Source organism: Dromaius novaehollandiae, chromosome 2 (genome assembly GCF_036370855.1).
Source record: "Dromaius novaehollandiae isolate bDroNov1 chromosome 2, bDroNov1.hap1, whole genome shotgun sequence".
Classification (NCBI taxonomy): domain Eukaryota; kingdom Metazoa; phylum Chordata; class Aves; order Casuariiformes; family Dromaiidae; genus Dromaius; species Dromaius novaehollandiae.
Window position 1 is genome coordinate 145,248,225 of NC_088099.1, and position 13,497 is coordinate 145,261,721.

The 13,497-nt window shown below is 39.6% G+C and overlaps 1 protein-coding gene across 2 annotated transcripts in view; it reads right to left on the minus strand.

The window, feature by feature from the left end:
- Nucleotides 1-299: 299 nt before the first annotated feature.
- Nucleotides 300-13,497, minus strand: part of LAPTM4B (lysosomal protein transmembrane 4 beta) — a 64,033-nt gene continuing 50,835 nt past the window's right edge. The window contains exon 7 of one of the 2 annotated variants that reach the window (XM_026099826.2): nt 300-2,364. In XM_026099826.2, the coding sequence (XP_025955611.1) occupies nt 2,290-2,364 (75 nt within the window). In that variant the 3' untranslated portion in view covers nt 300-2,289. Of the gene's footprint in view, nt 2,365-9,104; nt 10,922-13,497 lie in introns of those variants that run through there. The other variant, XM_026099827.2, reaches the window with a different exon arrangement.

Sequence of the window (13,497 nt, forward strand, 5' to 3'; positions counted from 1 at the left end):
GAGCCCTTTTCTGTATTAGGCACTTCATCAGCACCACGCAATAGGCCTAGGAAACTGTCTGCAATTCTGGACAACAAACTAAAAGCTTGAATTATGTCTTGCTTTTATTGTACAACAAATTACCTGATAAACTTACTGTTCTTTTCTGCACTTATACAGTATGTAGGGAAGGTTGGTGAATGGACTGAAAAACTGTTTTTTAGTTCATTTATAGAGAAAATCCTGTCACGCTGGATTGACTGGACAGGAATTTGTGTAGGCTTGTGCTGGAAAAACTAGCAAAAATGATTTCCATAGTCTTGAGGAAACACCCTTTTATTGTAGAGAAGTTTGTATACACCGATGAGATGTATTTACAACCTGCTTTTCTCAAACAAATAACTATTTAAAATCCCTCATAAATCAATCAAGAATGAAAGAAAATGAAGCTCAGAAGCCCAGAAAGCCGGCCTAACCCCCCAAATTCAGTTTAATTCTGAAAGCTAATTGTAATGAGACGATAGTACATAGAGTTTATCCTGAAGAGAGCAATTTGACTGTGGTGGAGAGCAATGGATAGACTTTGAGATTAGTTCAATCAAAAGCACTGCCGAGTTTGATCTCAGAGTGAGTGAAGCATGGAGTTAAAAGTCAGCAGACAGATTGGGACCTGCCTTTTTCCAGGTATGTGGAAGAGACAGGCAGAAAGCGAGCCTTGCCTTTCCTCCCACGGCCTATGCAAGGACAGATCTCAGTAGCAACCTCTTTGGAAAGAAGTTTTTGGTCCTGTGTTTCTCTGGAAAACTCTTTTCCAGAAAAAGGCAGGAAAACCTCTTCTTTGGTCTGCACAATGGAGTCAGTGCGCAGTGGGCAAGAACATGCGTCCTCCTTAGGAAGGGTGCAGACTCACAGCTCAGGCCACTTACAGGAGAGATGGCACCTCCTGCAAGGGCAGTTTCTTCTGGTGTCCCTCCAAACTATGCTTCAGCTCTGCACTGCCCTTTGCCTGGTGCTGTGTGCAATGGCATCAGTCATCATGTTTAATCACCCCAAAATGCAGAGGAGGCACCATGGGGGGGAGTGATGAGAGGTAGAAACACACTCATTATATTTACTTTTCCAGTTCCTTTTCAGTTAAAAGTAGAACTTTCATCAACAACAAAAAGTTGCATGTGCAGGAGGCACTTCTCAGGGGGAGGAAAAAATACCTTACGCAAACATTCATTGATGGATGAGTCCCATGAGAAAGATTCTCAGCACAACCAGTTCAGTCATAGAACGGACTCTAAAATCCCCATGCTGATGTGTATGAGAAACATGCAAAAGATATTTGCTAATGCTCGAGGAAGTTACATGCATAAGTTTCCCATAGGTTGGGAAAATTTACCTTAGTATCTGCATAATTTACTTCACACTCAAAAGAACATTGCAATATTTACAGGCACATTCCAATGGAAAAATATTTGCATATTGAGTGCCAAAGATGCAGCTTTGTCACCAAACCATGTGACTTTAAAAGCCTAGGTTTTGTGACTTCCAAAAGCATAGGCTTTGTGACTATTTGAGAGGTTACTGGAGAGGAAAAAGCTGTAGAGACAGAAAAAGAAAATTACCAGAAGTGGGCAACAATTGTTTTGGGGGGGATCATTAGAATGGTTGCAGGCTGGGACAAAGTGAGACCATGTAGTCCACAGATCCTGGCTTGCTACAGTACATCATAGAGCACTTTGTCTACTCTGATTTCCCATACCCATTTTTTCCAATTAAATGTTTGCCATTAGCCAGGTTGATGAGAATAGTACCTGAGACTCATTGTTCCTCTTGCAGTCATCATCTTTCATAGCACAATAACTTAACAATTTTTTGTGGAACAGGAATGAAGTAGAATGTCACCTCTTTGGACTTGGTCTGTATTCTCAAGTGGAAAGTGGGCATTTGAGAAACACATTTTAATGCTCTGGAACTTTTATAAATAAAAAAAGGAAAGTTACTCTGAACCTGATTGAGACTGCAGAGTTCTGAGTTCTCTAGCACTGCATGTCAGACAGGGTGGAAAAAGCTATTCAGTGACTACTGTAACCTTATCACTACCTAGAATGGTTCTGAAACTAGTTCAGCACACTACTGTAGTTGCAGCAAATTATTAAAACTATCTACACAATTTTAATCATACAGTTTAGGTTTCAATATGTCAGCAAAACAGCAATGTATAACCCATAGAGGTGATATTCTGCAAGTGAAATTATCACACTATTGCTCCAACATCTGGAAAGTAAACCTATCCTCCCTAGGTCCACAGCACGTTCTCACTTATGCTGACACGTAAGGTGGTGGTGGATCTTTAGCAGCTCCATTCACAGGATCATCATATGGTGGCAACAGCACCTGCAGGAGAGGAAAGAAGGTTATATTTTTTAAACAGAAGCCAGCTGCTAAAATTGTCAGAGAAAAAACTTAAGGCCTTGTCCTAAAAATAGCAGAAGTGAACAAATTAGTAAACAGGAGCTGTCTCAAAAACGAACATTTACAAAACAAAACACTGTTAGCTTAATATTCCACCATTTCAGTTTGTGTGTGTTTTCATTACGAATGAAAAAGTGATTTCTTCTCATTTCTTACTGACTCCAGTGACAGCTGGATTTCAGCCACAGACCACTGCTTGCTGGTACCTGAATCTGGTCAATTTGGCAGTGACAGTAGCTGCTTATTCTGCAGCCATCCTCTTCAAGAGTTCTTAAGCCACGTCTCCTGGAGAAGAGCTCAAATTGTTAAGCTAGAGTGAGAAAAGAAAAGTCCCTCAACCCTCTCTGGCTGAGGTCACACTGGAGTAACTAATAATTATTCTGGATTGCGGAAAAGGAAAGAAAGTGGAGAAAAAATTACCCAATGTCTAACTAAATCTCCAATTTAGTGCTTATGGGGCATTCAGCTGTGAGAAGGAAGGCCTAGATTCCTGTAAGTACCCTTCAGTGAATATTTAAATATCTGATAGAAATTAGGACAGGTTTAATCAGACATCATCCCCATTCATAGCTGGGAGGCAAGACAGCTTCCTGGGACACGGGAGATGAAATTTTAGGCCATCCAGGGCAGAGGAGGCATTTTAACCAAGGTTTCTACTACTTTAAACAAGCATGCTAGCTATCATGCAATGTGTAATGGCACCAGTACTGTCATTACATGGCTGGGATGTGAAAAGGCACAAGGTCTGTGAATCCCAACAGGGACTGAAGGTAAAACAGGTGCCAAATGAAGAATGCATGTACATTCCCTAAAACATCTCAATACTGTATATGAACATCAGTTATGGTGCACTGGCAGAGTTACTTTGTGTAGCTGAAGATCGATTTTTCATGATGGAATTTTCAGATTTATTGACATCAATTTTTGGTCATTAAAGGGCACATAAAGCTGAACATCTAAACATACATAGGGAAAATCCCAATCCCATTACAGTCAATGGATATTTTGCCATGAAAGGATTTCATCAGTATTCTTAAAGTTGATAGTCTGCCTTCTGCAAAGGAACTTCCATAATCTTCCCTTTCAGACCTCAAACACAATACAATGAAATCAATGGGTTTTTTTCTATAGATTTAAATAAACTTTGGATCAGGGTCTTGCAGTACAGCTCCAAGAGTGATTCACATTATACTTCTGTGAGTTTACAGACATGCATTGATGAGCATGTGTTCAAGTACATCTGTGCACATGCTTGCTGGATTACAAAACGGATACCTTGGCATCTTCAGCTCTTCGTCAAAAAAACCTTTATTATTTAGAAAAGGAAATTCTAACACATTTGCCAGAATCATCACTCTTTATTAATACCATATGTCTGAGCTTGTAAGTGGAATATACTATGCATGCATCCAGTACAAAATCTGAAAAGCTTTGTATTAAAAAGCATTTAATATATTATGTCAACTTAAAGGGTGCAAACAACTTATGTCAGACTACATATCTAGTGAAATTATAATAACATATGGAACTTTAAATAAATATTATAATAAAAGTCTTAAATATATGGCACAATGTAACCTCGGTAAATCACACTGCTAAAATATGTAAACTATAAATGACACTTGAATTGGGATCCTCTCCCTAGTGATGATCATTTCCTTAGTAGCAAGATCTCTAGTAAAATCCTTGTGTTACTAAAAAAAGTTTCTGAACTGTACGGAAATATATTCATTAGTTGATTATGAAGCACTATAATTAGCAATTAAATCTGTTCTACAGATGAGTCTGAAAATAAATCAAGTACATTTTATGATGATTTAGCCCTCTTACTGCACTCTTTCAAAGGCTAAGCCCCAAACTGTGGCCTTTTCTTTTCAGATTCAGAGTCCATTTCCACAGGGCTGATAAGAAATGACAGCGGACTTGATCCAAAAAGCTGTCCATTTCCCAAATCAATACATCTCAGATGTGCTCAGATCCTCTTTTTGATCAATGTATCCTAAGACTACTGTAGTTACATCAATATTACTACTTCAGCATTTAGGATACTGTCATTTTCAAGAGGTCTGCCGAAGAGGCTACTGATATGAATGAGATTCTTCACTCTGGGGCATCCTGCATGAAATGAGGTCCATTAGGTAGGGGAAGAACCTCCTAGTGAGGCTCTTCCCATGCTCTTGGGAAGTGAACACTTTGCTTTGCACTACGGACGCTTCACTCACACATGGGTCAATGACCCCAAGGAGCCTCAGAAGACAGCTTCAGAAGACACTTTAGCCATTGGCTAAATCCTACGGCATATGCATTCCTATAGAAATATTCAATAAGGGGTACGAATTGGAGAGGCCACTAAAAAGTTTCAGAAGGTTCACAAGAAAATATCCATGCTGGAAGGAATGTCTGTAAGGGTAGGGTCACTCTATTGCCAGAAAGGGTTATTTGTCTGAACAGGTCTATTACTAATGAGCTTACAGACTTACTCCCAATATAGATTATTCGTTATTTAGATACCCTGATCTTGCATTTCCTTGACATGAACAGGATAGTGAGCTGTAAAATATAATTAATATAGAAAAAGTAGGATGCAAAATTACTACCTCTGCCTAGCAGTGTTTGTGTTAGACAAAGAAAATATGGACAGAATATTACACAAAGGTTAAGATGAATGAAGAGGATGGACAACACCTGGAAGAAAGCACTCGAGTTTGTGGAATGCATGGGGCCAGCTGTGACCCTAAGCACCTCAGCATAACTTAGTTCAGCATCTTTATGTCGTTAGAACAGTGAAAGTCCTTTTAACTAATTTAACCATTTTACTTTAAATGTGCTCTTGTTACTGTACTTAATCATTTGCCAACTGTAAGTCAAAATAGTCATTATTAAGCTACCATGACAATTTGAACAGCTCATCAAGCAGTCCAGAATTACCAATTATTTTTGACTTACACAGAGTTTCAAGCCATTACTTTACCTTAATAATCTTTCAATCTTTTCTCAATTAAGTCCATTTTGGCCAAAGGGTAAAATATGAAAAAACCTGATTTATCTCAGCTTTTAACTGTTTACTGTTGAGCTGTTTAACAGTTCAAAAAAATCCCGAGGAAAAGAGAATATCATTAAAATTTTAATCACTGGATTTATACCAGAGTTGCTAAGATGAAAATCTGGACTACATTAGTTATCTCTTCTCTTGCATTAATCTTAAATCTCAACATGGTTTAATGGAAGCAGGTAAGTGCCTTGGACATAGAATAGCTTAGCTGCTCAAGCAATACCTTATGCTGTCCAAAGACTATTAAAATAGAAGCCAGCCACTGAGGAGGTGACATTATTTGCTCTTTGTACAGGTGTCTAATGATAAAAGCATTGCCCAGAGACTGCGAGACCAGAGCTCTAGGGGGGTTCAAACTCACAGCGCCCACTGCTCATATGAATGCCCCAAGCACAAGGTTATCAGCTGGACTGGCAAGGCCATTTTCCACCCTCCTGATGAGGCTGAGAAGTAACTCAGACATTGTGAAGCCAGGTATGCAAGAATCCATGGGGAAAGAAAGAAGGAAAATAAGAGGAAGTGTGGCTGCATAGCCCCATGGTTAGGGTACTCATGTGGGACAGAGAGTCCTGGGTGCTGGGTCTGGCTCCCAACACCGTTTAAGCATTTTGTTGTAAGCAGTCTTCTTGTGTAATATACAGAAATAATCCAGAACTGACCCATGAGAAATCCTGGTCCTGTCTTAACTGATGTCATACAAGTTGTTTGGATAATTGTGTTATGTAAACCTCTCTCTATTTTAAAGCACATGATTCAGGATGACCTTCTCTGGAAGAAGTAATTACCATACAATTTTCCCAAAGGCTATGACATACTCAGTTAATATAAACATATGTAGTATCTTAATTTTTATGTCCTGGTTAATATCTTTTTGGAGAATAAACTTTTAAAGATACTGTTTAGAAAGATGCCTAAGAAGAAACACGGGCAAATATTTGTATACTAAAACAGCTTGGAATTAATCTTGGCCCCAAGATTTCTTGGCAAGTGCATCATGTCAATGATCCACCCATATTTTTTGCAGCTGTTTCCATATTTACATGAACTTTCAGTAGAAAAATTTCTTTCTTCAACATATGTACAGGTTATCTAGCATTGCTGCATTTTTTCATGTCTGAACTAAAGATCTTAGATATATTTGGTTTCTAAAACACAAAATATACTTAGTTCTGTATGAGTAAATGTAAATATTTAGTTAATTGATTATTTATGCATTCTTAAGGGTCTCACTCAAAACCCACTGAACTTTATAAATACCTTGCTGTGTCTTCAGAGAGCTTTGGATCACATTTTTCCACAGCCATTTGCATTCTTCACTGAGTGGAATGATACAATTATCACCTGAAAGCTCCCAGTTTTAAAACAGGATTTTGGCTGGTAGCTGTATGTTTTTTTGGTGAGATTTTGTAGCAAAATACCTTGTTGATGTCTTGTTAGAAACAAACATTGTTAGAACCAATCCTAAAATACTTTTTTCTAACATTTTCTAGAACAGAAATGCACTTGATGATGCCAAAAAAGCTATAGATTAAAAATTCCAATAGTAAGTGCTGATGGTGGTAGGGAGCACTCAAGATGTTTTCTCAAACTCTATTTTCCAGATGCATCAGTTCTTCAGTCCCCTTTCTATAAATCAAGGATTTTTCTATGAATTGGAGAATAAATTTGAAAAAAAATCCTTCTATGCATCATATTATATAAAGAAATCCTAAGACAAACACAAATTTACATCAGAATAATTAAAATTTTGATTTTTATCATATGAAATAAAGTGGACTGAGCTGTTGGCTAGTGTCTGAAGATTCTTCCTGCAAACATGAATGAGATATTTCTACTTGTCAAAATGAATGGTTTATTCTGGTGCTAGCCTTACGAATTCTCAGCATTTCAACAACTGCCTGTGGAACACAGAGAGTATCCCTTCTTGGAGAATTTGTGGGAAGTACAAGACTCTACCACTCCATAAAACAAGGGATCATCTTCCTCCTCTCTGTAGCCAGGAGGAACATTTCTGCGGTGCAGTAACTCCCGACTTTACTGTTGAAGATTCCACAGGGCAACAGTGAACTCATTTCAGGGAAACACAACAAACACAACTACCTAAGAGCTTTTCAATAAAAGCTGCAGTCCTTTAGGCTAAAGAATTTCAGGGTAGAGGACAGTTGCATAAAGGACATTGCATCAATGCACAATATTTAAGCAGGGTCAAGCAGGTTAAACAGCTGACAAATTGTTGAGTGAAATTAGGGTCATCACTACTGCAATTTAATCCTGGTCCTGTCTTTGACCCTTTGAGTTTTGGCAAGTCATCTGACTTTGTCTTTGAAAGATTTTCCATTTGTAAAACAGGCACATTGTTTGCAACATCATGAGAGCTGGAAAGCTTAACAAAGACTTAAAACTCTCTTGGATGAAACTTGCATGTGATTATATGAGATAGGGACTAAATTGTGGAAATACTTACAAATTAAATATGTACTTGCAGAAAATTCGGCCTATACCTGGAAATGTTTACCCAACCCCTTCACCACAATGATGTGTGCATTATATACCGTACTTCTGCAGAAGTGACATTTACATTGATGACATGATGACATTTAGCTGTTCAGACAACTAAACCACTACTAAGAATTCTTAATGAGGGGCCTGTGCTGATACGCAGGGAAGAAGTGAGAGAGGGCAAAAGGAGTCCTTTCTTTTATACAGCTTTTGACACTTTCTTCCATAACATCCTCACAGACAAGCTGATGAAGTACAGGAGAGATAAGTCATCAGTGAGGTGGACTGAAAACTGCCTGAACTGCTGAGCTCAGAAGGTTGTGATCAGTGGCATGAAGTCCAGCCAGAGGCCAGTCATTAGTGGTGTCCCCCAGGCGTCGATACTGGGGACAATACTGTTAAACATCTTCATTAATGACCTGGATGATGGGACCAAATGCACCCTCAGCAAGTTTGCTGATGATCCAAAACTGGGAAGAGTGGCTGATACACCAGAGGGCTGTGCTGCCATTCAGAGGGACCTCAAGAGGCTGAAGAGACAGGCAGAGAGAAACCTCACTAAGTTTGAGCGAATGGCAAAGTCCTAGCACCTGGGGGAGAATAACCCCAGGCACCAGTACAGGCTGGGGGCTGACTGGCTGGAAAACAGCTTGGCAGAGAAGGCCTGGGGGTGCTGGTGGACAACAAGTTGACCACAAGCCAGTGATATGTCCTTGCAGCAAAGGAGGCCAAAGGTCTGGACTGCATTAGGCAGCATGTTTGTTACCAGCAGGTCAAGGGGGGTGATGCTTTCCCTCTACTCAGCTATGGTGAGACACATCTGGAGTGTTGGGTCTAGTCCTGGGATCCTCAGTGCAAGAAAGACATGCATTTCCTGCAGCGAGTCCAGCGAAGGGCCGCAAAAATGATTAAGGGACTGGAGCATCTCTCATAGTACGAGAGGTTGTGAGAGCTGGGACTGTTCAGTCTGGAGAAGAGAAGGCTCAGGGGGGATCTTATCAGTGTGTATAAACACCTGACGGAGGTTGTCAAGGGGATGGGGCTAAACTCTTCCCAGTGGTGCCCAGTGACAGGACGAGAGGCAATGGATACAAACTGAAATACAGAGAACTCCATCTGAACACACCAAAACTTATTTATTGTGAGGGTAGTTGAACCCTGACACAGGTTGCCCAGAGAGGTTGTGGAGTCTCCATCCTTGGAGATATTCAAAACCTGACTGGACGTGGTCCTGGGCAACTTGTTCTAGGCGACCCTGCTTGAGTAGGAGGGTTGGACCAGACAATCTTTAGAGGCTCTTTCAGACCCCAACCATTCTGTGATTCAGGCCTTACTCTCTGTTTACTTAAAAAGGGAGGGAGAGTAACCACAAAGTGAATACTGGTAACCAGATGGAGAGCATAAGCCAAAACCACGACAGGAACAGTGGATCTACTGCTGCTCTGTACTGCAGGTAGCAGTGCGGAGCCTCAGGGATTTCTTTGTCCACGAACCTCTCCAATATGTAGCCCCTGACATGGTGACTGAAAGAATACGAACAGTGCTGAAAGATGAAATAAAGAGTTACTGCACATCTTCTCTCTTGTGGCTGGTCTTTTTTTCCTCTCTTTTCATAATTCAGGATAAAATTTCTCCTTGATGTAGCACAGAGCTGATACATCAGGTTCAGTGACAATATAGTTGAAATATGAGGTTTTAAGTAGCACGTGCTTAGTTGCACCAATTCTCTTCTCGGGGTTCATTTCATCTTGGTGATTTCAACACAAGGCCAACCACCTACTTGTACCAATCCGATGACAGGCATTGCCAAATGTACAGTTGTTACTGTTCTGTTGTTTGAAGTGGTTTTAATGAGTGTGCAATCAGATTTACTAATTTCATGTTTACTTCTCTGCTCTCCTGTCATTCACCCAGCCAAGAGGAGTGGAATTTCATCCCACAGCTGTGGTGCTTTGAGAAGCCTTTAACTGCAACCTAAACTATATTCAGCTGCAAAGAAGCAAGCAGCTAGCCTAAAAACAGCTCTAAAAGGAAGGCTGCTGATGTGACCACCTGTCCAGTTCAAGATAGTCCCAATAGCCCTCTCATAATGTTGGGATCTTGACTACACAAATATTATGAAGATCACCCAGGGAAAAAGATGATTTCTGTGTGCGTAAACAGCTATAGCTTGCTGATTGCTTCACTCTGTATACAGAAAATGCAGAGAATAATTCTGTCTTTGTAACATTTTCCTAATGAGTTTGACAACGTGTTTTTTTTTTCCCCCTGAGAAGTCTGAGATTATAGAAGAAAATGTAAAATTAAAGGTGGGGTAACCCAGGTTGATTCTGGGTATCATTAGTCTACTTGGTAGAGTGGCTGAAAATACTATTTTTGGTGTGCGAAAATATTTGGTAAGAAACCGTATCTGTATTTGTTCCTGAAAATTTTCAGAAATCCAAATCTTCTCAGTGGAGCCCTATTCGAAAGACCTAAGGCACCAGGTGGCAGTTATTTCCTTTAATACTATGTATAATGATAAGCATCAAACTGTGAAAATATCAGTGATATAATTAACTAACTATTGCCTTTTACTTGAAATAAGCATATTAATGTAGCACACATTTTATTTCTTCTATAAATTTACTGAATGCTACTATATATACTGATTTTATTGAGGAAAACTGTTCAAAAGTTTCCAACATTTCAGTACATATGGTGGGAAGAAGCAAAGCCTAGCACGAATTTCTGAAAAAATGTGTTTTTTTCTAAAATGACTGCCCAAAAGTTCTGAACCTCTGGGACTTTTGCGGTATCTCAGAATAAAGTCACCTGAAGTCTTTTGCTACTTTTAAAAATTCATTTCATAAACTGTAGGTGGAAATCTTCTGGTCATCTGATCTGGTCATCTCTGAGGTAACTTCAGAAAAGTAGGGAGTATTTGACCTGGAGGAAGAGTAGATCACAGACTCCAATTATCAAGAGAGAGGTTGACTGAAACAGTTAGGAAGTATCAAGACTAAATCCTTTGGAAATTCAGAGAAAAATCACTTTAACCCACTAACATGAAGACACATTTTACCCTCACTGTATAAAAAGACTGATAGCCTTCCAGAGAAAGGGGAGCTTTTTCATCATATTGAGGAAACCAGAAAAACAACAGTAATTCTATGGTGAGAAGCATTAATTAAATGTTGCATACAAGATAAGCACTGGAGAAAGAATTGTGGATTAGCTTTCATCATACTGCAGCTAAACCTGTACATGTATGAACAGCTCTACCAGTTCAGGTGAAAAGTCCATCCAGATGACAGTGATCAATGATGGACGTTGAAAAAAGAGAAATGCAAGAAAGAATAGTCAAAAAGGGAAGAAAGAGCAGTGTAAGCATATATAGTCCTGACTTGCTCAAAATATTCACCAGACTATCAGAAATGTACATGTTAAGGATGTACTGAATTACTGGTCATGTCTTGGAGAATTTTTCTTTCATTGATTTTTCTAGCCTGTATTTGAACCCAGGTAAACTTTTAGCATCCACGAGGTCCTCTAGCAAGGTGCTGCTCAGTTAATTTGTGTGTTGTGTGAACAGATACCTTCTTTGGTTGCTATGAAATCTGCCACTAGCTAGTTTCACTGCATGTCCCCTAGTTATTTTGCTAAGACAGTGAGCAGTCACTCCTCATTTACTTTCTCTCTGCTACTTATGATTTTAAAGACTTCTATCATGTTCTCTCTTGTTCTGTCCCTCTTCCATCCTCCCTTCAAGCATCCTTGCTTCCCTGCAGTACAGTCACAATTAATTTTGTGATACTAGACAACTTGAGAGTTTGGAGTCCAGGCTGAAAAAAGAGCTTAAAGAGCAGACATGACAGAGAAGCATTACAGTCAGGAGCGGGGCAACTCACATCCCTGGCTGGGGAGGTAGGTGACCTCTGTCTGAATGAGGTTTACTTCATGCTCAGGAGAGACACGTGCACTGTCAGGCACTTTTGCCCACCTGATTTGCGTTAGGTACATTCTTCCATATGAGATAAACTGCCCTCTAGAAGCAATTCTTTTTCTCTGTTGCTTATAAATAACTACCTCAGAGGTGGCTGTTTGCAAAGTAAATCACTGCTCTGCTCAAATGAGTCCAGTCAAAGCAACTGTTTCTGAAGAAATTAGAGGTGATGTTTACAAAAAAGCTGCCCACTTTTCTTTTTCTCCTCAGATTAAAAAAGCCCTGTGTACAGGGCAAAGCTTTATATCAGAGCCAAATCATTCTCATATGGAATGAGAAATGTTTTACTTTTCTTCATTCACAGATGCCTTTGCTTGAAGAGTTTGTCTGAAACACACTAGTTAGTTAGTTACTATTTGTTTGAGTGTTTCATATGTTATCTGTCAAGTAAATCCCAGGAAACCTCTCAACATGGACAGGAAGTATTTTCATGTTTACATGTATGCATTTCCATTAGAAACCACACTAGAATGATTACAGATGGAATAACTGGAAGCAGAATGTCTCTGAGATAATTTATAACCGCAGTCAGTGAACAAGTAGGCCTCAGTGCTGCAAAATCATCTGTGCAGAGTTATAGTTGCTATGTTTTGTTTTCCTTTGACGAAACTCCTTATTTTTCTTAAAGCCACCAGCTCTCTAAAACACTATTTAAGAAACATTACTTGAGCTTATAGATTTCTATAATGAAACAACAGAATGTTTTCAGCACTCCAGATAGATGAATAAGTGTATAGATTACAAGGACACAGCAATATTTAGGGACAGATTGTGATTGCTCTTGTGTGGGAGGAAAATTGGATTCAGGAAGCTATTGTCTTTTCCCCTCATGTGCAACTTCATAAAAGTCATCCAGAATAATGGCTAAATTACTCTCCATTCAAAGGGCTGGAGGGATAGTTCACCTCAGGCCACAAAAGTCTTTCCTATATCTTGGCCAGGACTCCTCTGCTTCATCTCTTGTTGCACATCATGATCTTGTACGGACAGAGCACATCCTTCACGCTTTCAAAATGAGCATTTGGTGAATAAGCATGTGCTTTCTCAGGGAGTACTTGCCTGCGGGTCACCAGCACTGGTGACTTGGAAGACGTATACTCTCTGCAGAGAAATGGTTAATGTGTGTTGTTCTGACTGCAAGGACTATGACAGAGCACTAATCTTTTGATGAGCTTTTTAATTACTAACCTGCATCTCTGTATAACAATACTCATAGCAAACTCATCTGCTCTTACAATTTTATATCCTACTCAATAGTCAGCTAACACAAGAACTTATTAACAGCTCACATGGGGCAGCCAAATTGTTTAATAGGAATGGTCACTTCCTATGAGCACTGTTATCACATCTGTGCCTGCATTACAGATAATGCACTGCTTATTCAATCGTAATCGTTAGCTTGCGTGACTGGAAAGGCTTATCTTAATCTTACCAGATGGACCATTTTCCCTGTCTATATGCCTAGGAATATGGGGTGACCCAATATAAGTCTTTGGGCACTACAAGACCAATGGGCCAT